Here is a 25,665-nt window from a genome sequence, read left to right on the forward strand (position 1 = left end):
CCGATTACTTTGCTTTGGTGCTCCAGTTTACATGTGAACTTGAGGAGGAATGCAGGACCATTTGATCTGACTCATATCAAATGGTACTGAGGTCAAGAGCTTCACGTTCTTTGGAGTGATCATCATTAATAGCCTGTCCTAGTCCAACCACGCAGACATCACGGCCAAGAAAGCTCACTAGCGCCTCTACTTCCTCAGGAAGCTAAAGAAATTTGGTTTGTCCCCTTTGACTCCCACCAGCTTTTACCAATGCACCACAGAAAGCATCCTATCTGGATGTATCACGGCTTGGTACGGCAACTGCTCTGCCCAGGACTGCAAGAAGCTGCAGAGAGTTGTACCCCACTGTGATAAGACTATTGAACGGTTCCCTTATACAAGATGGACTACGACCTAGATCTCTCTTCTTGTGACCTCGCACCTTATTGCACTGCACTCTCTCTGTAGCTGTGACACTTTAATGTACTATTGTTTTTACCTGTACTACATCAATGCATTCTGTACTGACTCAATGTAACTGCACTGTGTAATGAATTGACCTGTACAAATCGGTTTATAAGACAAGTTTTTCCACTGTACCTTGGTACAATTGACAATAATAAACCAATACCAAGAGAGCTGTGGACACAGCCCAGCGCATCAAGGAAACCAGCCTCCCCTCCGTGGACTCTGTCTATATCCCTCGCTGCCTTAGTGAAGCAGCCAGCATAATCAAAGATCCTGCCCACCCAGGTCATTCTCTCTTCTCCCCTCTCCCATCAGGCAGAAGATACAGGAGCTTGAAGGCACATACCACCAGGCTCAAGGGCAGCTTCTATCCCATGGTGATAAGACTATTGAACGGTTCCCTTATACGATGAGATGGACTCGACCTCACAATCTGACCTTGCACCTTGTCTACCTGCAATGCACTTCCCTGTAGCTGTGATACTTTACTGTGTTCTATTATTGATCTTACCCTGTACAACCTCAATGCACCGTGTAATGAATTGATCTGTACGAACGGTATGCAAGACCAGTTTTTCCACTGTACCTTGGTACAAGTGACAATAATAAACCAATACCCATCTCAGTTATCTAATTTCCTTACAAAATTAGTGCAAATTATAATCTGACAATGAGACCATGCAAGATGCTCTAAACCAAACCTACAGTTCAGAGAGATGCTTTTTGAGGAAAAGGGCAGGGTGGGGAGGGGTTAAGCATACTCATCTCCCATCAACACTAAATGTGACTAACAGACAAACCATAAAAGTGAAGATAGAAGGTGGAATTAGGGTAGAGAACTATTTAAAACAGTGCTAGCTACGAACTGCATGGTTCCTTCATGTGCTGTAAATTTCTACAGCAGACAGAAAACAAACATGGATTTTTTTTCTGCATTATGTTCATGTGTCTGAGAACACTCAGGTGCTTGGAAATACCATGTCCAACTTTCCTCCAATTTAATTTAGCTTATTAGTTACATTTATATCATTCACAACATAAAACATGCTAACTTGATACCTCAATACCCAAGCTGTATACATCTCGTGCAAGAAGTAAACTCATTTGAGTAACTGTCTACCTGCAGAGGGCAGCATTACACAATATGCCATGTATTCAATATTTCTACTTATGACCATTGTCATGGCAACCATCACTTAGTAACTATTCTGCGTCAAGGATCTGCTGTGCCGAGTTAATTTCCACAAAGCTTAATTTTCAATATCCAGGATATAATTACAAAATCCTTACTCCCCCAAACTCAATATTTCTTTATAAAGGATGCCCTGTTTGCTTGCATTCTAACGCTGACCCACAGAAACACACAGTCACTTCAGTTTCCACAAACACTGGCTCATTTCTGCTGCAGCAGCAGGATTCAGGGAATAGGAGTGGGAGGCAGAGTACTGAAGTGAATTGTGAATATAGAAAAAAAATCAAACCACCATTTAGAATTCTGCCAGCTAGCTTTCCCAGACAGTTGCTGGGACAGAAAGACCAGAACCAAGAGTTTAAGGATTATTGTGTATAAAAATCACATTTTAATAAATCCTTAAATCGAAGTCTTAGGCCCAATGTTCAGCAATGAATTCCTTTTATACAAGCACCTTTAATGCAATGAAAAATGTCACATCCAACAGTAGCATTACCAAACAACTAACAAATGTCTCGCATGTGGCAAAATCAAAGCAGGGGGTCAAAGTTTGCACCAAAGTGATAGACGAAGCATAGAGCTAGATTGGAGGGCTGCAGAGCTGGAGGAAACAGAGTTGGAGGAGGGCAAGCCTGAGAAAATAGGAAGTGGAGGAGAACTTTAAAGACAAGCTGCTGTGCAGTCAGGAGACAATGCAAGTCAGGAAGCATCAGGCCAGTGGGTCACCAAAATTCTGCAAGAATTTGAGTAAAGCTTTGGATGACCTTGGTCGTACAAGAGGGAGGGAATGATTCAATTCTCAACTCTTTGAAAGTACCATCACCCACCAAGCAGAAGGTAGGCATGTCATGGAACTTTCTGCACTTGCCTGAACAGGAGCACCTATAACACTCAAGTGGCTCAACATCATCCTCAACACTTGATTGCAGCCCATCCACCGCCGGCTTGGGCACTATCTGTGGGACTCACCGTAGCAAGTATTCAAGGCTTCTTTCAGAGTATCTGCAAACCCCACAAACAAGATCAGCAGGCAAGAGAGGACCAATGTCTTCAAACATCTCTCCAGCACTCATCATCTTAAGGTTCTATTGTTCTTTCACATATAAACAGCAAGCAGGAACATCCACACCAGGGGCAGCACCTTAAGCACCACTCAAGATGGGCAATAACCAGTGCCCACACATCCAGAGAATGAATATCAAGATAAAAGCAGAACCTGAAGATGTCCCCAATAAAATTGCACCACTGAAAAGGTTTATTTGAATTCTACTGTTTCCTTTCACATGGTGAACATCACTTTGAAGTGGGACTGGATTTTGCAGCAGTAGCCAGGACCTTGTGCCTTCTTAGCATGAAGGAATCGTTTCCAATTGGATTGTGGAGTGAATAAAATTACAAGCCAAATCAGACTTTTTAAAATTGAACCTGTTACACTGTAATGCCAAACTTTCTGAATGGTTTCATGAATACTTGGATCTCTGCATTCCTCCCATTCCAGCTGCTTGCACATCCAATTTCCTACGCCCACCACTGGCAGCCACTGTACCATTATCATGGCTACACTTAACACCAAGATTAGATTCTCCATATCTCTTCAAAAACAGAATTGAGAGAAAGGAGACCAGGAGGAAGGAATGAGGACATTACACCCGAGGTTGCAGTGTTTGAGTGGTCAGGTTCAGTGCAGGTTTCACCACTCTTCCCACTCCATCTGCTTCTGGTGTCAGTGACTGAGCTGGACTGAGATAAGCCGGGATCAGTTTCAAGCTGACAGGCAGGATACCGGCCAACACTGCATTGAACACGAGCAATAGAACCCAGTGGAGACACAGTGTAACTGTTTTCCCAGAGTTCAGGTATAGTTGCCCCACACCTGGTGCTGGGCCAGACCAAGAACACTTGTGTACATGTGAAAGCTGGTCGAATGTTTTCCCTCATTAATATATACAATTATAAATAACCGTGTTAATTAGCAATCACATCAATGACAATTAATTGACAGTCCTGTTACAGACTGGGTTACTATTTGTGAACAGCCCTTTAAGATAGAGCATAGTGTGTGTGGCGTGATGACGTCAACAGAAGAAAAAGGATGTAACGACATCGGTGGAGGAGCGCGAGACACCAGCCTGCTAGTTTCTCTATTTCCTGAGTGTACTGTGCAAATTTCAATGCAAAAACCTGGAAACTGCTGTCAGTGATCCACTGCTCATCTACTGAGAACACTGGTTCACAGCTTTCCCTAGGGCAAACATCTTGCTGTAGGCAAGCACACAGACGTCTCTTGTCGCACAAGGTACGAAGGGTTTTAAAATAACATACTTACCCATAATTACTGCTCAAACTCTGTCCCTAAATTGTGGATTGTCAAAAATTTAAGTTTAAAATATTAATAAGATTAAACTAGTTTGACAGTCAAGTTCAACTTAATCTGCAAGTTTTAATCTTGGTCTGCTGAGAAGTTGATTTGTCTGTGGTCTGCTGTTTGGGAGAATTTGCCATTGCAGGTGGTTGCTCAACCTGCAGAATAACTACTCTCCTGCCGGACACCAGGGTCCCTTCTGAACTGAACCGACACCAGACAGGAAAGGGGTCTGACAATGAATGCTGTCACTTCACAGCAACATCTGGTCCATGGAGTCCTTAAAATCCTTAATACTTGTAGGAGAGGGAAGGAAGGAGTATTGAAAACAAATGTTGAATTGTGCAAATCTAAAAATGTTGAATTGTTTTAAATTAGATGATTTTAACATCAAAACACAATCTTGTGAATTGCTTTACACATCTACAAGTGATTACCACCCATTGTCGTCTCCAGCTGCTATTTTAATCGTGAAGCCTTCCAGTAATAATGCTCAGAACATTACAGATTTCTGCTAAATATTAAAAAGGTCATAATCAGCTCTTGTGATCCATTCATTCAACTATTCTCCACACCCAGGCTCAAAAGAGAAACCATTATTGGAGAATGCTATTTGCCACACTTAAATGGCACTGATTAAATTAAACTGAGAACCTGAAGGTTACCCACTTTCAAGAAAATGCATTAAAGGAGCTCCCTGCTGGGCAAACAGCTTTCAGTCAAATTTCTTGCATTCATATACAGGAAAAGAATAAAATTGCATGTGCGAAAATATTCAAGCAAATTGAACTGAAGCAGTACAAACCACACAACCTAAACAATCAGACTGAAGCCCATGCACTTCACAATTTGCTGCTCTTGTTGTAAATTTCACACCGAACCTGGCCTATGAAAACATCAGTTAGGAAAACTAACCAAATCATGGCAAGCCATACATTCTCACCCTTTCAAACACAAATCAACTATATATAGCAAATTTGTTTGAGGTGCAACTTCCTCCTGTAAGTAACTATATAGAAACCTGAAGGCTAACAGCTTTTTTTTAAAAAAGTGCAAGAAAGGTGTACTACTGGTGATATCAGTGGGGAACAGAGGCACAACCAGGTCTTGTACCTCCACACTTCCTCCAAATACCAAAATTCAGAGGAATCCAATTCAAAGCATTTTCAGCTTCTGAATCAGTTAGCATCCAAGTCAAAGGCTTGTAAAATTTTCAGAATGGATATTTTCTGCCATTTAGTGCTACTGCACAAAGTCATCACCCGATGTGGATACCTATGCTTCCTTGTCCAAAGTTTTTTTTAAACAGTAGCTACATAAAGAACAGAATTTCTTTCAAGCCTTCACTGCCACCTATTGATTTTCTTGTCCCTTTCTAAAATAAAACTAGCCATATGACTTGTTCAGGGTTGGGTGGGGAAAGGAGAAGTTTTAAGACTGTACTTTCACACTGTATAAATTATGCTATTTTTATTTGAGGTGACATTTCCCTTTAATACAAGGAGTTCTGCAGCATAATTGTTCACTGGTCTAACACTGAAAGGTTTGTTCATTTGATCTATAGGCACCAGTTCCCTTGTAGACTCAAACTAATGACAGGAGGTTCCAATGTAATCAATTTTTAAACAGCCCCTGAAAAGATCCAGCAACTCCAAATTCAAGGTGTTTGGGATGGACAATAAATACTGAACAGGTCAGCAAGGTCCATGTTCCATACAGGTTATAAATAGAGGGTCATTATGTCAAAATCTAGGCAGCAAACGTTTGGAAAAAACACTACAGGACATTTCAGTGATGTGCTGACCACGAGTTGTTGTGAAGTGACAAAGCTGTAAATGGATTTTTGTTTTCAGTCATAAACCAAGATTATGAACAATACCTGCTCAGACGCCAGCATTTCAATGCAGAGGGTAATGATTTAAGAATGGTACAAATTTACTCTTCTTTCTAGCCATTTTGATCTTGATTCAGCAGTTTGATTCTTGAACTGGGCACTTTTAGGAGATCAAGCTTTTATTTTGTTGGTTGTTATTTCACAGGTTTCACGAAGGATCTGGCACTAAATTCAATAAAGCTAAAAGGAAGCACACTCCACCTTCAATTATGATACTACAGTAAACCTGGCATTGCTTGTCCAGACTCCTAAATCATCAGAAAACTATTTAACTCGTTTAACAGCATCAGCTTTTAAACAAAACACATTCCTTAAATTGTCTATTAATTGCCTCTGTTGTAATGAACTTAATATAATATCCCTCCCCCTCCAGCTTCATAGCTTTTGAAGGCTCAACACTTGGACTTGACAATCACTATCTGTACAGTACGGACATGGTCTTTCCCCACAGCACCCTCCCCTCCCCACCAAATCCCTCCAAGGCTTCAAACCACAATAAGTAATTTTGAGGCACTCCATTACTTTTACTCACTGTTCCTTTAAAATCAGATTATCACAATTCATTGCTTCCTTTTCAAACATGCCAATATTTGGCATGTCAATATTTGGAAAACCATCTTTAAATCATTTTGACTCATTCTGAAATCTTCTCTTCATCAATACTATTAGAACCTTTGTTGTTCATGTTTCCTGACATCTAATGACTTCCTTTTAAGCATTGTTGCTGAAACTTGATGGACTGCAACTATTTTTTTTAAATATACAAAGACATTGGTACTGCATTGTCTTATCCATAATATCTTCTTTAAGAAAAAAAGTTGTCCAATGAATCAGTACTCAGCCTCTTTTGTTAAGGAAGTGGTTAAGACGCAGATTTACCCCCTTTACAGCTGGTTAATTATTACATTTTAAACTAAGCCAAGCACAAAGTGTGTAGGTCTTGTGACAATGATGTACAAAACTTTAACCTGAAACACAAACCACTCCCCTCCCTCAACGTTACTGCCAAGAATTATTTTATTAATTCCCCTCCTCCCGGGAGGATGAGAAGACAAATGGATTAAACTTGAAATCGCATCATTATTCTTCAATCATTCTTCAAAACTGCTCTCTCAAAACTTTAAGCGCGATGGTCAACCTTTGTTAATTTGGAAAGCTATTTGTTTTAAATGAAAACTGAGCAAATACTACACTTAATAGGCTATCGTATTATTACAGTTGAAAGAGACTTAAGTCTCCATATTGTTTGCATTTCTGTTACTTCATTTTTTAACAAAGGAGTTCCCCACCTCTATTTAGTTGATGCACAAGTGTTTTGAACCATTCTGATTTCTCCATATTTTTGAACATGCTCGCACCGTGCCATTCCTTACTAAAATCAAAGTAATCAAAATTGTAGCTTACTTGTAATGTGTGTAGTTCTTCTTTCTGTATCCTTTTCAGACTTAGAACAGCATCGCGATTCTCTGCAACAAGAGAGCAGCAGTCCCAAGTCACCACAATTATCAAAGTCATTTATTTTCATTCAATGCATTTGTTCACTGTTCTCTTGCTTGGTTCAAATAAATCTCTCAATGCAACATCAAACCGTACAAAGGGGAGAAGCAAGACATCCAGAGGAGTAAGCACTCAACTGCTTTCTGCAAATTCATCAACATTTATGCTCGGGCACTCCTTCAATGAGTAGAAACGTCAAAGGGAAAACAAGCAGGGGACAAGTTTCCAGCTGATTAAATTGAACTGCCACAAATACCCAACTTTGACAGATATTGGCAAAATAACAGCACAGACTCAGTAAAATTAGACCAGGGATTCCTTTTTACTCAACTGCTGCCAATTTAACACCTGAACCTAGGAAGTTGAAAATAAAAAAAAACTGCAGATGCTGGCAATCCAGAATAAAAACAAAATGCTGGAAAAACTCAACAGGTCAGAAAGCATGTGCACAAAGAGTTAATGTTTGAAGCCATAAGTCCATTTACAAATGTCCTGCTGAGTGTACACAGCATTTTCTGAACCCAGGAAGGTCTTTGAAGGAGTTTGGCTTAAAAAGATTGTCCTGTGGATGACTTGACCTTTCTAAGAAAAGTACTTTCTTATAGACTATATTTGGAATTCAGGTTTGTCAATAAAAGTTATGTAACATCAGCAGGTTCATGGTATCCTGACAATGTTAATACAAAGAAGTATATTTGTTTAAAAGCCATGCTCATTTACATGTAAAAACAGTATGCAGTTGTGACACATTTCTAGATGATACAAAATCTATAGTAGGTAAATAGTTAGAACCCAAACTTCAGAAAGAGAAAAGCTACAGGTTAAACCAAATTGGGTTAAAATTTACCTAGTCTTCCTTTGCTAAAACATCATTCCTTCCCTTGCTCTAGTTCAATAGAAGACCATTCACCCCATCAAATCCCAGAAAGGAACAGTGTCTCAGATCTCCCTTCAGAAGAATGTGGCTTGTCAGTCTATAAACTGATGTAACCATAGCAGCCATCTGGCAGACTGCTCTACCCAGTTTGTTCAGCCTTTGAAACACTGCTGTTGGCTCTCTGCCTGGGATCTGCTACACACTTCTGGGGAGATTTAAATGATTTTGGATTGACCAAGTTGGCTGCAGAAGAGACACCAAGCAAAAGTGAGGTTGAATCAGAAATACCATTAACGCCAGAAATAAGTCGAAGCAACACACACAAAATGCTGGAGGAACTCGGCAGGTCAGGCAGCTTCTACGGAGGGAAATAGTTGACGTTTCGGGTCGAGACCCTTCATCAGGACTAGAGAGGAAGGCGGCGGAAGCCAGAATAAAAAGGTAGGGGGAGGAGCACTAGCTGGTAGGTGATAGGCGAGTCCAGGTGAGGGGGAAGCCAGGTGGGTGGGGGGGGGGAAAACGAAGGGGAGTGATGTGAGAAGCTGGCAGGTGATAGGTGGAAGCAGCAAAGAGCTGAAGGAGGAATCTGATAGGAGAGGACAGTAGACCATGGAATAAAGGGAAGGTGGGAAACCAGGGGGAGGTGATGGGCAGGTCATGAGGACAGGGGAGGGGAAGAGAAGAGGTGAAGAAATAAGTGAACTAATTTCACATTTTAACTCTGGCCTTCAGCGCACTGGTGCAAAACAAATAGCAAACCGCCTTGGCATAGATTTTCTAGTTGCAACACGGCAATCCATTTATTTTAAACAGCTTATTGCTAAGTTACTATGAGAGAATCTCTGCATAACTATTCAAGGAGAAGGCACAATATTTTTGAGTTGGCTTCATGCCAGTTTACTTATGACACAGGTGGTGGCCATTTACCGTATAAGGTCCATGCCAGCTCACAACAGCGCAACCTCATCAGTCCTCCTCATTTTCCCCAACATCTCCTACAACTTATTCTCTTTCAGAAGTCTATCAACTTCCCTTTGTTTGACAGTAACATGCAATGGAAACCGAGCAAGTCAGTGATTTATTTCTTTTTAAACTCACCAGAAGGTCCATATAATTAGACAACATTGACCAGTTCAGTCAAGATCAACCAGGAAATGCCAACACTCCCACACTGCCCAAATGTTCAAGGGTACCCAGCAGGAAGCCATCCTTGCAAATATTTCCTTTGATCATAGAGCACTGGAGGTCATTTGGTCCATCCAGTCTATGCCAGCTCAGTAATTCCTTTGCTGACTATTTTCCTCTAGCTTATACTCTCCACATTCCCAACAATTCTACCATCCACCTGCACTTAAGGCCATTTATTGTGGCCAATTAACCCACAAACATGAATGTCTTTGGGGAAGTTGGAGGTCAAAGGGCAGACATACAAGTGCCCTGTACAACTAAATTTGCAGTTCAGATTTTTCATCTGTATCACTGATAAGACATGATAGGTTCAGAAGTATGAAGGAATATTAAGGTGAACATTCAAGTTTTGGATTGCCAAAATAACAGAATGTCAAGAACTCCTGGACTTAAACAAGATTACAGGGTACATTGCTGGGATCAAATTTTAACTCCTTGCAGTTGAATTTTAAATTAGTAGAGAAATAACAGGAAACACATTTGGCCCCGTTGATCTCAAGTACCACATTAAAATCACCAACTCAAAGAACCATACTCTATGGTTATTTTGCAGTCAAAGGGGATAATGATAACCGAACCCACCTCAGTACATTTTCTTATCTCATCTTACTTCGAAAGGTCATCGAAGCCTTAAAGTATTTAAAACAATGCTTGAATTTATACAGGAAATGTACTGAGCTGCAAAGTGGGATCAGTTTAAATAATCCTTTTTAGTCAGCATAGATACAATGGGCTGAACAGCCTCCTTTGGTGCCTTTATTAAAACTGTTCATTCAATGGACGTGAATGTCATGGGCAATTCAAGCATTTATCGTTCATCACCAAGTGTTCTTAACTAAAAGAGGCAGTTGAAAGAAAACAGCTTTGATAGATTGAGTCACTTAACAGGGTAGACTCAACCCAGCAAAGCTGTTTGGAAAGCACATTTCCTTCCCTTTAGGACACAAGTGAACCAATTGGGTTTGTACAATGATTGTGCTCAGTGTTAGACATGAATTTTAGTAAAATTTGAAATTTTGCTCAAATTTTAAGTCTCCATTTGCTAAATTGGAAATAAACCAGTGTCTCTGGATTAATGATCCTGAACTCTGGCTACTAATTTATTAAGCTTAACCATTACTTTACCATATCAATAATTTTACCATTCCAGAAACCAAGTCAGACTTTAAACAACCTTTTCTTTATAAATGCAGGAACCCCTGACTATTTTCGTACAATGTTTAAACTTGAAAAGCTCTTAATACATCCGGCAAATACAAATGCTGAAGGGTTCTCTGCAGGCTGCAGGAATCTAATTCAGAGGCAGGCAGCATCCCGCTGCTGTGTGGCTAAGCCACTTCTGCAGCTAACTGGCTCAAACCAACAGCAGTAACACATGCTAAAATCTGACAGCTTTTACATCAGAGATTTGAGATCCAACAGCAACTTTGGGCAAATCGTTTCAAAAACTTTCAGATATTTAATAATAATGCCAAAAGGCAGAAATGATTGGTGACAGCAGGAATTTAAAAGGAAAAGATCAGATCTGGAGGGGAGAAAAATTGAAATGCAGGGTTGGCAGCTCAGCTGTTCTACAAGCCCCACTGAAGGGTAAACAAAAGTCTGTGATACCCCTCATATGATATAATAAAGTCATTGACCTGAAACATTAACTGTTCCTCTCCACAGATGCTTCGTGGCATTGACTATTTCTAGCATGTTCTACTTTTACACATTTGACATTGATGCACCAACCTGCAATAACATAGTAGTCTGTATTCCTGATTTTAGGTGATCTGTTTCCCTACAAATGAAACTGGTAGCAGTACCCTATCATCAACAGAATTGGCACAAAAGGAGTTGAAGTCTGGGGTAAATCAGCCATGATCATTTGAAAGGCAGGGCAGGCGTGAGTGGCCAAGTAGCCCCCTGTTGCTTCTATTTTCTTATCATGGTCACTAGTAGTGACCCATCAATAGTGGGACTATAGCATCGCGCAGCTCCTAGGCCTGGACCGTGGGGAAATTCCAATGCTCCAATTCGCCTCCCTCCTTCACTAGAGTTTAAGTTACTACCAAGCAAATAAAAGTATTGTACAAGTACAGAAGGTATGAATTTAAAAGGCAACCAAAATCCATAAAAGAGCAGAAGGACTCAGGAGTTTGAATACATAACACTTTAAAAATAGAAGGACACACACAGATCCAAAGTCTGAAGTGAAGACAACAGACTACTAAGCCAAGTACTGGATGGTCCACACAATTTGAAAAACTTATTTTAGGTGCTCTACTTTAGAAAGTATGGCAAAGTCACAGAAAAGGCTGAGAATTTTCCTGGGATAGGCTTCCTCCTGAATGAAAGATGTAGGTTGTGAGGGGAGAACAAAAACATTGGATTCTCACTGGAACAGACAATATCAATAGTCAATCACATATAGGGACCAAAATCATAAGGTCATTGGTGAAAAGCTAGTTCCAAAATTTCTTTAAAAAATCATTGGACAGAAGAGATCACTCCAGCTACTGCACTAATGCCAGCTATTGAAGAGCTGTCCATTTCAAACATTCTTCTAAAAGTAAACGAAAAGTTGGGACACTATTAAACATAAAATAACTTGTTCCTCAAAATGAAAAGGAAATGATTTCAGCAACGTTATAAGACATGCAGAAGCTTTCTCTCCCTCAATAATGGATGGAAGCAGAATCCTCTAGTTGCCATATAGTTAAGTTTTTTGATAGTAGTAGATAGCACTTGGCTAGCAGAGAGGCAGGGTCCTGAATGTCTGCCTGCTTCCACATGACACAGGAGGAGGTCATGCTACCCACTGAGGCTTGCTGGCTCTTTGACCAATCCCATCTCATAGAGATACAGCACAAACAGGAACTTTGACCCAACAAGATCAGACTGACCATCGAGTGCCCACTTTACACTAACCCCATTTTATTCTCCCCACATTACCATAGAACCCCTCTCAATTCTAGCACTCGCCTACTCATTAGGGACAACTTACTAGTGCCAATTAACTGACCAAACCCCATGTCTGGGACATTTTTTTGGGGGGGGGGGGGAGAGAGAGAAGAGGGGGCGTGAGGTGGGGGTGGGGGTGGTGGAAATCAGAATACCCAGAGGAAACCTACACAGTCACAGGGAGAACACGTAAATTCCACACAGATAGCACTGCAGGTCAAGATCAAACACAGGTCACTGGAGTTATGGCAATAGTTCTACTAGCTGAACCGCTGTGCTTCCCAATTCTTACACCATTGCTAGAATTTCAGTCAGTTTATGATTTTAATCCCGCATAGTGTAGTGTATGCAGATGGTGGTAACAATTGTTTAAAAAGCCAAATAAAGAGCTTTGATCTTAACTGGATTCTTTTAGATGGGTCACATTTCCTTATGACACAGCTCTTTTGTGCATCATAAAGTTTTATGATTCCATTGTTATTCCGTTTACATTGCACATAACAATCCACTACAATTTGATTCCGCAATTTTTATGATTCTCCCAATGTCATCTTTTGCTCAAAATCTGACGACTGCACTGTCAAAAAGTCCATTGCCATTATTCTTACACTTACTAAAACACCAGCTTTGTCCTCGCTTTCCCATCAAGTATCGAGACTGCAACACATGTGCACTGAAATAACTTGCAAAGCCATCTTCAATACCTACCTTCTATTTTTTCTACAGGCACGAATGCATAAAGCGAATAAGAAAAGCCAATTATTTCAGAGAACAGAATAGGCTTTAAAATTAAAAGATTATCTTTCAATTCAAGTAGAGCAGAACAGTTTAACTCTTAGAATGCATCAGGATCAACGAGTTTATAATTTAGAAAGAATGATTATAAAATGGTCCAGTTGTCAAGTATTGAACCCCACAAACATCTATTCAGGATTACTTGCAAAACTTGCAAGATGGGAAGGGAACCTTGTAAATGCTCCTCCTCCACCTGCCCCTTTGGCTGTGTGATTGTAGAACAATTGCCATACAGACCACTTCAGAGGATGAAGTTGTGCAGAAAAAGTGTTATAGGACCTTTGTTATTTGAGACCCAAAATTCTGCTGGCTGGCCTTCAAATATACTAGTTTTTAGAAAAGAAAGTAATTTTTTTCAATAAGATGAGGAACTCATGAGGTGGTGGGGGGGGGGGGGGGGGGGGTGGTGGAGGGGTGGTGAGTTGGGAACTTCCCAACTATCCAAGCCAGATGTAGTTGTAACACAAGCTATTCTACAGTGGACTTATGATCACCTGTATTTACATGAATTTCAAGTGAACAGTCAACTATTGAAGATTAACCAATTCAATCTGTGAACCTCTCTTACCCTTTGCTTCAGTCTGTCAGGACTATCAGCACAATAAACATGCTCTCCTGCAATATTACACAGGGTTAGCAGGAGCACAACCCACGTGCATGAAGAAACATTTTCCAATATTAAAGTTTTGATACATAATGAGGAGAGAGGACAGACATAATGAATGGAATGGCCTCCTTGCGTGCTGTAGCCTGGTGCATAGCTGCTGTTTCTAGTTGCCAAATTGACTATTTCACAGGCATGTATGCAGCATATCTGCACATTAGTGTGGATCATGTGCACCAAACGCAAGTGTTGGGAGATGAGGATTGAAAACTTCCAGAGCGAACATTCTGATAGCTCCTGTATGATTTCCACAATGCACAGCTTTCTACGTAGTGCTCATGAATGGAATTTAAATGTCCCCGGCAAGTACAGCAGGTGTCGCCCACTCCTATTTGCCCCTTGTACTAAGAGACTTCCAAGAAGGTTAAGATTCAACCACATTGTGGTTTGCAGTTACATGCAGGCTAAACGTGGAAAGAGAAAGATTTAGCATTTCAAGGTGAAGGCAGAGGCTCTTCGATTGGGAACATTTGCTGTGTCTCTTTCCACAGATGCTGCGTGACCTGTGTTTCTAGTAATTTCCTTTGTTACTAATGTACAAAATCTGTTTTGCTAAAAGAACAAAAAATAAGTGGCAAGAAAGTGCATGTTCTTGCTATTACTTGAGTTTATTTCCAAGGTAGACATTTGGTATGATAAAAAACTGTGACATTAAGCTTTGAGAGAAAAAACACATCCTCTTTACTGAGGGCCTGATGCAAAACTAACAGTGCAATATAAAAACTATTCATCATGACCCTTTGCTGTTTGTGCTTTAGCCAACTTTGTAGCTATGCTATCAATATAGAAGCTTTCAAGGATTATGATGCAGCATCTTAAAATGCTGCATTGTATTAAATTCTTAATAAGTTAACCTTAAAATCTCAATTAAATTTATTGTTTCAAATCTGTAATCTATTGATGAATCAGATATGTCACTCCCATCCTACAGCTGCCAGCTTGGCGATGTAGTAGCAAACCAATTGCATTTTAATATTCAATATTCAACTTGCAGCTTGATTGCTAACGTAAAATTCATGTAAATACAACAAGCTCACTTGCTTTTTTTTGATGCAGTTTAAAACTGCTTTTAGTTTCACATTTATCTTCAAAAGTGTTGGACTTGTATATGGGCTAGAATTTGCTGCATTCTGAACTACCCAGAGCAAGGATGCCAGATGAAGCAAGTAGAAAGGCAAACAGTATGGTGGCCTTTATACTGGGGGGATTTGATTACAGGTGTTAAAATGTATTAATGCAATTATACAAGTCTTCATGAGAATGCACCCAGAGCATCGTGTACAGTTTTGTGTCCCTACCCAAAATTTGCCTTTGAGGGAGCTTGGTGCAAATTCACTAGACAGGGTCCTGGAATGGTGGGTTTGCTATCTGAGTCAACGTAGACCCGAATTCTCTAGAGTTTAGAAGAACAGAGGAGATTTCATTGAAACTTACAGAACTTTTACTGGGATCAACAGAATATTTTCTTTGGTTGACCCCGGGGGGGGGGGGGGGGGGGCGGGGTGGAGCAGAAGTCAGTCTCAGAAGGAGTCTGCCACTTAAGACTGAAACAAGGAAACATTTATTCGTGCAGAGGGTGGAATTCACTACCACTGCTGAGGGCTATGGAGGCTCACTCAGAGTTCATTACATATCACTCAGAGACCAATATACTCATTATTAAGGGAAAATCAAGGGATTATAAATGTAGTGTGGGAAACCATTGAGATGACTCAGTCACGACCTTGATAAATGACACAGCAGACGCAGACCTGTCAGGCCAAATGGCCCATTCCTCATGAAAGCAAATCTTCAAATGCATCTCTCCCACATCTCCTCAAAACAACTGTGCACCATTCCCTCACCTGATTCTACATACTTCAGTTTTTCTTCTGCCCAGGGTTTTGCAGGCGGCCACACCGTTTGAATTCTCCCAGGGATCCGACCTTCCACATGGTCACGTGACTGAGTTGGCTGGCTGACGGCTGCCCACGTGTACAGCTTGTCCTGCTGTATTCAAGAACAAAAACAAAAGCATTAGCTCTCAGAAGAGTTTGATGATGCAAGCAGCATGCCTTTCAAGTAGATAAAGCTGGTGGAGAATTAAACTATTCGAGGTTATCAGCAGAGAAAGCATTTTATTCAAAAGAATGGCTTTTGCTTTAAACAATACTCAGTTCAAGTCATCCCAACATACTGGCAGCAGCCCCAATGCAAAACGTGAAATTTGAGCTGGATTTCTTGATGTAAACTAATCCTTGTGCAATAAAGGATGAGCACATTGCTGTGTGAAAGAACTTGTGAATAATACTGCTGCATTTCCTGTATTACAGATGCAATCTAACTTCAAATCTACTTCATTAACTGTAAGGTAGCAGACCACCTCCCAAAAAGACCATATACATTTTCTTTTCTTTCAGTGTTAAGCCAGTTTTGTTGTTTACCTGCCCAAGACTCCCAGCTGCGGAGGTGAGCAGTTGTCTTCCCTCGGTCTGCACATCACTGGCCTGGATGCTCACAACCTCACTGAGTTTCTGTTGGACAGTTTTCTTCAATCCCAGCAGAGCGAGGTCGGTGTTTGCCTGCTTCACTTTATTCCAAGTCTCTCTATCTCCCCGTCCAAGGTCCTTCCTCACGAGGAGCACACTTGAGAAAATATCAGGCACTCTGCCTTCTGAGCCAGTGAAAGGAGAGGTAGCAGGGGACCAATTGTTATTGCAGTTATCCAGAAGTTCATTCCATAGGGCAATTTCCTCCGTATCAGATACAAGCTGATCATGTCGATTGATGAATGTAGAACTGAAAATACCATCAGCACCACTTGGAGGCTTTGGATTAGATGGTGGCTGGCCCATTACTTCTTTGTCGTCATCTCTCGTAACGATCAGCCCACTTTCTTCACCACAACTATCCACATCACCCATCCCATCACGGGCATTGACTCGATTGTTGTTCATTTCTGCCTTCAACCACTGAATGGAGGACTCGTGTTGCAAGGCAGTTTGTTCCGCTGCTCGCCTGACCTCCTGCTGAAATCCAGCAGGGTTTGAAGCAGCCTTCTCCTCCCGCCCAGCTACGTCAGGGTTTGAAGCAACACTGCCTGCCATCACCAATTTGCTGGTCAGGACATCAACCAGGCCCAGACGATTATCCCCCAACCCACAAGAGGGCCAGTCTGACCTATCATTTTAAACACATGCATTTGCTGCACTTATGGCAAACACATCCACTATGTTAGCTTCTGGACTTGAAGTTTCAACGATGCCTTTCATCTTTTGTCACCCACGATCAAATATTCTGCTGTGTCATGTTTCTAGTCTAGTGGCAGCAGCAGAGTAATCCTTTAACGCTTTAAATTATTCCTCAAGCTTTCTATTTCTTTACATTCCAGGAGATCTCCCTCGCATCTTGCTGCATCACGGAGCCTCCGGCCACTGCAGGGCTCGGAGGTGCGCTGCAGACAGACTGAAGGGATCAACTTCCAACGTAATTGATCCAGCATCATAGCACAAAAGAGCAAGGTTGCACTGAATCATTAAAACCACCAGGTCACACCGACATGCCAATCCTCTCCTGCAACGAATTCAGTCTGTGCACAGCACCACCATTCATCGCAGAACTACCCACGTACAAACTTGTCGTTTGTGCCAGGCACATCCCCACAGCAAATAAAATGAAGGACTCTGCAGGGTCACTGGAAGATGAATGCTTATTGGTCAAACCAAACAGCAGGCTAGTTAGAAAAGTCAATTTGCATATGCCTGTGTAGGATTCAGTGACTCGTTCACTCTCACGGTCGGAGTAGCAGCATTCTCACTTTTTACTCATCACATTATAATCCGACCAAGACTTTCCACACAAATGACAAGCCCTGTGTTTCATTCAGTTAACATCAAGCACCAAGAGTCCCAGCACCAAAGGCACAGCAAGGGAACTACAATTAAACCCTAATGTACACATTGCACCCTCTTCCTGGCACCAAGTCTCTCGAAGAGAAGAGTTTTGTTTTAAACAAGTTGATGAGAACAAGCAGTTTCAAATTTCTGCTAGCGGAAGTATTTCTAATAATTTTTTTTTAAAAAAGCCCTCGATACCAGGGCTCCCATTAGGTGCTGGGGAGGGGGAGAAGTGGCTTTACTCACATCAGCTGTGTGCGCAACCTAGGGAACAGCAGGATTTTGACCCAAACAACAAATGGCTGAATGTGTCAGAGTAGCTTTGAATTCCTTCACTTGATATGGCATTTATTGAACAGAATGGCTAAACAGGCTTTTTCAAAAGGGCAAATGAAAGTCAACCCCACAAATGCTGTGAAGGGAGTCGTACAGCACAGAATTGGAGCCTTCAGCCCACCACATCTATGCCGACCTCATTGCCCATCTACTCTAATCCCAACTGCCTGCATTTGGGCACTATCCTGTGCCTTGCCCATTCAAATGCCTGTCTACGTGTCTCAAATGCAGTAATTGCATCCAATTCCACCACCTCCTCTGGCAGCACGTTCCAGATATCAACCACTGTGTGCAAAAACATCCCCCTCACATCGCCTTCCTCTCACCTTAATCCTACCCCCTTTTTTTTTAAAAATACCCCCACCAGAAAAAGAATTTGACCATCTAACTCATGTTGCTGAACTTTATACACATCCATCAAGTCATTCCTCATCCTCCTTCATTCCAGGGAAAACAAACCCAGCCTATCCAATCTCTCCACACAACTAAAGTCCTCCAATCCAGGATGCAACCTAATGAATCTCTTCTGCATTCTCTCCTGTGCAGTCACATCCTTCCTATAGCGTGGTGACTAGAATTTCACACAGTACTCCAAGTGTGGCCTAACCAACGTTTTGCAAGGTTGCAACGTGATGTCCCAACTTCTATATTCTATGCCCATACCCATGAAAGCAAGCATGCTATATGTTGCCTTCACTACCCTATCTATTTGTGATGCCACAGAGGGAACTGTGAACATGAACTCCAACGTCCCTCTGTTCATCAACATCCTTTAGTGCTCTCCCGTTGACCGTACATGTCCAACCCCTAGTTGACTTCCCAAAATGCATTACCTCATACTGGTCAGGATTAAATTCCATCAGCCAATGCTCCAGCCAACTTTCCACCTGACTTGTATCCCGCTGTAGCCTTAGACAACTTTCCTCGTTATCCACATCACCAACTTTCACATCAGCTGCAAACTTACTAATCATACCTCCTAAATTCACATCCCAGTCGTTAATATATATCAAACAACAAGGGCCCTAGCACTTGTGCTACACTAGTCTCAGACTTCCAATCAGAAAAGCATCTTTCCACTACTACCTTCTGCCTATCATCAAGCCAATTTTGAATTCAATTAGCCAAGCTGCCTTGAATTACATGTACCTTAAACTTCTGGACCAGCCTACCATGCAAGACCTTGTCAAATGCCTTGTCAAATCCATATAGACATTTGCTGCTCTACATTTATCAATCTTATGATTGCCTCCCCAACAATCTCACAGGATTCCCCCCCCCCCCCCCCCCACAAAGCCACGATGACCGTCTGAGATCAGCCCAACTTTCCAATGTACACAAATCCTATCCCTTGGAATTTTCTCCAGTTTTTCTACCACTGACTTAAGGATCACCAGCCTGTAGTTACCTGGCTTATCCCTGCAGTTCTTCTTAAATAATCCTCCAGTCTTCTGGTACCTCACCTATGGTGAGCAACCATGCAAACAAGGCCCCAGTTATCTCCTGTTTCCCACAGCACCCCAATATAGATCTCATTTGGTCTTGAGGATTTATCCACCCTTATGTATTCCAAGACATCTAACACCATCACATTCTTCATCGCGACATACCCCAGAAAAATCTCTGGTGGTGGCAAATCTTTGGAGATTTCTACCCTGGAGGGTTGGAGGTGGAAGATCAATGGAGGTATTTAGAGATGGATAAATTGAGGACCATGGAAAACTGGCACAGAAGAAACTACAGCTGGGGCAGATCAGCCACGAACATACTGAATGGTGGGGGAGGCATGAAAGGTTGAGTGACCTACTCCTGCTTCTATTTTTTTATTCCTCTGTTCTTGTGTATGCCTCAAAATTAACCACCTAGGCAAGTTAAATGGCTCAAGCTTCTCAACACAAGCCTACATAATTTGTAGAACATAATATGAAGCACTTGTATTTAAATCTGATGAGTTGTTATTGAAGTGTAAGTACATTTGTAAAGCAACAAACAGGAAGACTAGACAAAAATATTAAAATATTAACCTCCAGAACTCAGATATGACATGCTCACCACATGAAAAAAAACGCACACACTTACTTATAACAAACAGATCAACACAATGTACCCAATAGTATGACCAAAAATAATCTATTCTACATTCAAGAGCAGCAGCAACAAAACTTTAAGAGGACTAGTTTATTTTGAAAGCACCGTACATAATTGATTCTGAATGTGGGTAAATTTAAGCCAATTTCAAATCTTCAGACTGCCTTCAGGTGCAATTTCAGGAACAAGAGCAAAAGTTGATTTAAGTCTGCATTAAGCAGTTGTTTAATTGTATGAAACAGCAACAGAAAGAGGTCTTTGCTTAGAATTTAAGTTTTTAAAAATCAAACTATTCAGATTTTGTTGCAATAGCAACAGAACAAAAGTGAGGTTGCTGTTTCCTCTGACTTGCAAGACAATAGGTTGCAAAGAAGAAAGCAGAAAAGTCACCAAATTCTCCTTTGTTATAATACCAAATGCATTGCTTCAATAGGCAGAAATCAAACCTAAAAGGTCAATGTTAATAGTGATGTTTGCATTGGTTTACATACTCAAGAACAGTAATCTAACTACTAGCATGCTATCATTTGCAATACTTGATAGCGTTCAATTGATTGGCATGGCATCAAACTGAAGTTTTTTTTAAAAAACTGGTTTAGTTTCAATGCTTTGAAAAGTGCAAAAACACCACATTAAAATATTAGAGGGTTTGGTCTCTAGTCTCATTGTTTCAGCAAAAATCCATGCTTCATTCTCAAAGCAAATCCAACAATCTTCTTCTCAGGAGTGCAAGTCATTCACAGCTGACATTTGCTCATTTTGACCATGTTTATCTAACAAATATTTCATCTATTGTTCAACTCCCATTTTTTTTTTATATCATTTATTTTCTTTACAATATAGGCAGGCAATTGACCCATCAAGTCTATGCAACTCTCAAAGCAATTCCAATAGTCCCATTTCATCAATTTCTTAGTAACCTACTCTCTCATGCATGCCCATCAACCATGATTAAGCTAAAGAGGGTGCAGAAAGGATTCACAAGGATGTTGCTGGGACCGGAGGGCTCGAGTTCCAAGGAGATACTAGATAGGCTGGGACTGTTTTCCCTGGAGCAAAGGTGGCCGAAGGGAGACCTTAGGAGAGGTTTATAAAAACATGAGGCATTGATAAAGTGCATGGTCACAGTCTTCTTCCCCAGTGTAAGGGAGTCCAAAGCTAGAGGGCGTAAGTTTAAGGTGAGAGGGCAAAGATTTAAAGGCAACCTGATGGGCAAGTTTCTCCCCCACACAAAGGGTGCTGAGTATATGAAACAAGATGTTAGAGGTGGTGGTAGAGACAGGTACGACATGAAAACATTTGGACAGATACATGGATAGGAAAGGTTCAGCAGGATATGGGCCAATCGTAGGCAAATGGGACTAGCTTGGAAAGGCACATTGATCAGTTTGGACAAGTTGGGATGAAGGGCCAGTTTCCATGCTGTATAACTCAATGACTAATTCTTGTAACCCAACTACACTGGTGACCAATATAACTTAACAAGTACACCTTGGGAATATAGAAAGAAACCAGGACACCCAAGAGGAAAATATAGTCATCATGAAACTCTACAGCTTGGGTCAGGATCGAACCAGGATTACGAGAGCAATAAGGCAGAAGCTCTATCTGCTGTGCCACTGTGTTGCCCTGTGGCAACTTAGATATTAGATGGCTCCATACAGATGCTGAGTTTCAGAGTTAGGCAATGATTTGGGTTTAAACTGCAAGCCAGTTATCCAAGTCACGTCTCTGTCAGCCAACTGTGCAAATACTGGGCATTTAATTTCCCATTTCAATTCCTTGAGACCTTGCGGTCTGACACAACAGAACTACGAGGAGCAAAAACAGAAAATGTTGGAAACACTCAGATCAAGCAGCATCTGTGGAAAGAAAAACAGATAATGTTTCAGGCTGAAGACCCTTCATTGGAAGATATGCAAAACAAAGAATATCAAGCTCCTATGAAGAGACATGTATCCAGTTCTGACAGAGGGTTGCAGACCCAAAATAGTGAGTTTCTCTTACAGATACAGCCTGACCCGCTTTCCCAACATTTTCCATTTTTGTTTCAGATTTCTAGCATCTACAACGTTATTGCTTTAGAAACATGAGAATCCGAACTATTGGCCTGTCAAGATCAGCATTGTTGCATTCAACTGTGCTCAGTATAAAATCTCAAAAGAGAAAGGTTTGAAAATAAATGAAATAGTATGTTTGTCACTCCTCTAATTTCTAAAAGGTAGATATGTACTGTAACAGGTGATGAAGATAACGTCCAGTTTAAGCTTCAGGAGACGCACCAGAACAAGATATACTGCAAATTACCACTTGCATCATGCTTTGCATTAAGTCTATACACATCAGGTTTAGCTTGTGATAATGGTAGTCAAAGACATCAAGAATCTTAAGATGCATAACAAATTGATGGAATTAGAATTAACTCATAGGACCGAGATTCGTTGAAACTGGTGTGTGACGTGCAAATATATTCTAACAATTAGAGCTAGCTACTTAATGGAATCACAAAGCATCCTGTATTTAAACACTAACTTTTTCCTTGCATTCTGATGCATCATCAAATACGTAACAAAATCCATAATGAAGTCTGTTCAATGCTTTGAGAGAATTCACTTTAACCTGACCACAGGATTTGGCTTCGGCTTGCATCAGTTCAAGAATATTTGCATGCTTCACTACTTTCCTATTGGCTATACAGTGCATTAGTACCAAATGCCACGATTATTAAGTGCATCTAAGCTCATAAACACTTTTCCAATGAGAGAGCCATTACTGCCATTTCCAATAAAAATCAATTAACGCTAGAAACAGACAGGAGACCATTCAGCATCTTAAAAGTAACGAGTTCAGATATGGATACACCTGCTGATTGTTGCCAGGATACAATTTATTTCAGACTTCCAGTATTTAGAACTTCACTTTTCAACACTCCAGTGCCTTTCTTCCTGTGCAGCAGACCTCCCTCCCATTGCTGAATGGCATCATTGAATATTAAAGCACAGGAGGGCACTTGGCTCATTGTGCCTATGCTGGTTCTTTCAAAAGAACTGTCCAATTAGTCTCACTTCCCTGCTCTCTCCCCAGAGCCCTGCAAATTTTCTTCCCTTTAAAGATTTATCCAAGTCTGCAGTGAAGGAACAGATATGGTTCTAAGTCTAGATGGGTTTATAACATGGTGGGGAGCTTGAAAGTGGTTACTTCACCAAGGAGAGGGGCCTTGATGATGCTGAGGACAGTGTTGGTAAGGTTAATGTTCTAGAGCATGTTGATATCAAGAGAGACTTTGTTGGAGCTGTTAGAAAGTATTAGGGCAGACAAGTCCCCAGGGCCTGATGGAATATTCCCCAGGCTGCTCCACGAGGCAAGGGAGGAGATTGCTGTGCCTTTGGCTAGGATCTTTGAGTCCTCGTTGTCCACGGGAATGGTACCGGAGGATTGGAGGGTGGCAAATGTTGTCCTTTTATTCAAAAAAAAAGGTCGTAGGGATAGTCCAGGGAATTATAGACCAGTGAGCCTTACGTCTGTGGTGGGCAAGCTGTTGGAAAGGATTCTTAGAGATAAGATCTATGGGCATTTAGAGAATCATAGTCTGATCAGGGACAGCCAGCATGGCCTTGTGAAGGGCAGATCATGTCTCACAAGCCTGATAGTGTTCTTTGAGGAGGTGACCAGACAGATTAATGAGGGTAATGCAGTAGATGTGGTCTACATGGATTTTAGTAAGGCATTTGACAAGGTTCCACATGGTAGGCTTCTTCAGAAGATCAGAGGGCATGGGATCCAGGGAGGCTTGGCCATGTGGATTCAGAATTGGCTTGCCTGTAGAAAGCAGGGGAAGGAGTGCATTCAGATTGGAGGGCTGTGACTAGCAGTGTCCCACAAGGATCGGTTCTGGGACCTCCGTTTTTCATCATTTTTATTAATGACTGGATGAGGGGGTAGAAAGGTGAGTTGGCAAGTATGCAGACAACACAAAGGTTGATGGTGTTGTGGATAGTGCAGAGGATTGTCAAAGATTGCAGAGGGACACTGACAGGATGCAGAGCTGGGCTGAGAAGTGGCAGATGGAGTCCAATCTGGAGAAGTGTGAGGTGGTACACTTTGGAAGGCAGAGTACAAAGTTAATGGCAGGATTCTTGGTAGTGTGGAGGAGCAGAGGGATCTGAAGGTCCATATCCACAGATCACTGAAAGTTGCTTCACAGGTAGATAGGGAAGTTAAGAAAGCTTATGGGATGTTAGCTTTCATAAGTCGTGGGATCGAGTTTAAGAGCCGCGAGGTAATGATGCATCTCTATAAAACTCTGGTTAGACCACACTTGGAGTACTGTGTCCAGTTCTGGTCACCTCATTATAGGAAGGATGTGGAAGCGTTGGAAAGGGTGCAGAGGAGATTTACCAGGATGCTGCCTGGTTTAGAGTATGCATTCTGAGGAGAGACTAAGGAAGCTAGGGCTTTTCTCTTTGGAGAGGAGGAAGATGAGAGGAGACGTGATAGAGGTGTACGAGATATTGAGAGGAATAGATAGAGTGGACAGCCAGCCCTCTTTCCCAGGGCACCAATGCACAATACAAGAGGGCATGGCTTTAAAGTAATGGGAAGTCTAAGGGAGATATTAGAGGAAGACTTTTTTGTTTTTACCCAGAGTGCGGTTTGGGCATGGACTGCACCGTCTGGGGTGGTGGTGGAGGCATGTACATTGGTCAAATTCAGGAGATTACTAGATAAGCATATGGAGGAATTTAAAACAGAGGGATATGTGGGAGGAAGGGGTTAGATAGTCTTAGGCAAGGTTTAAAGGTTGACACAACATTGTGGGCCAAAGTGCCTGTATTGTGCTGTACTGTTCTGTTCTAACCCATGTGTTTTATAAAAATGTTAATTTTGAGGAATAAAATCGACAAATTGAATGACAAAATAAATTCGTATTCCCCTTTTATCAGCAGAAACAGACTTCGTTGAAGAAAGATTATGACTAAATACATTTTCCCTATTACTGTGACCTCTTGTTTTTATTTTAATGTAGTAGTTTGTCAAATGCTTTCCAAAAAATGCAAATGCAGGTACCCTCAATTAAATCTGCTTGTTACATCTTCAAAAGAACGCCAGCAAACCTGCCAAACAGAATCTACTTTTCATGAAACCTTGTGGACTCTGATTACATTAAGCTTCTCCTTCCTTGATTACACATTCCTGGAATCAATTCTATAATGAATTACCAAGTTACTTTATAGAACACTACAGCACCATACAGGCCCTTCAGCCCACAATGTTGTGCTGACATTTTCTCCTGCTCTAATATATATCTAACCCTTCCCTCCCAAATGTTAACCCTTCCCTTCCATTTCTATCATTCACGTGGCTAAGAGTTTCTTAAATGTCCCTAATGTATCTGCCTGCACAACCTCTGCCAGCAGTGCATTCCATGCACCCACCACTTAAAAAAAAAACTTACCTCTGACATCCCCCTTATACCTTCCTCCAAAGTACCTACCTTCCTTTAA

At 41.3% G+C, this 25,665-nt stretch overlaps 1 protein-coding gene across 1 annotated transcript in view; it reads right to left on the reverse strand.

Annotated features, from left to right (window-relative positions):
• The window catches only part of fmn2b (formin 2b), a 370,539-nt gene that overhangs the window by 287,274 nt on the left and 57,600 nt on the right, over nucleotides 1-25,665 (reverse strand). The window contains 2 exon segments of the mRNA XM_052012981.1: nucleotides 7,300-7,361; nucleotides 15,707-15,851. Of these exon segments, the coding sequence (XP_051868941.1) occupies nucleotides 7,300-7,361; nucleotides 15,707-15,851 (207 nt within the window).

Source organism: Pristis pectinata, chromosome 3 (assembly GCF_009764475.1).
Source record: "Pristis pectinata isolate sPriPec2 chromosome 3, sPriPec2.1.pri, whole genome shotgun sequence".
Classification (NCBI taxonomy): domain Eukaryota; kingdom Metazoa; phylum Chordata; class Chondrichthyes; order Rhinopristiformes; family Pristidae; genus Pristis; species Pristis pectinata.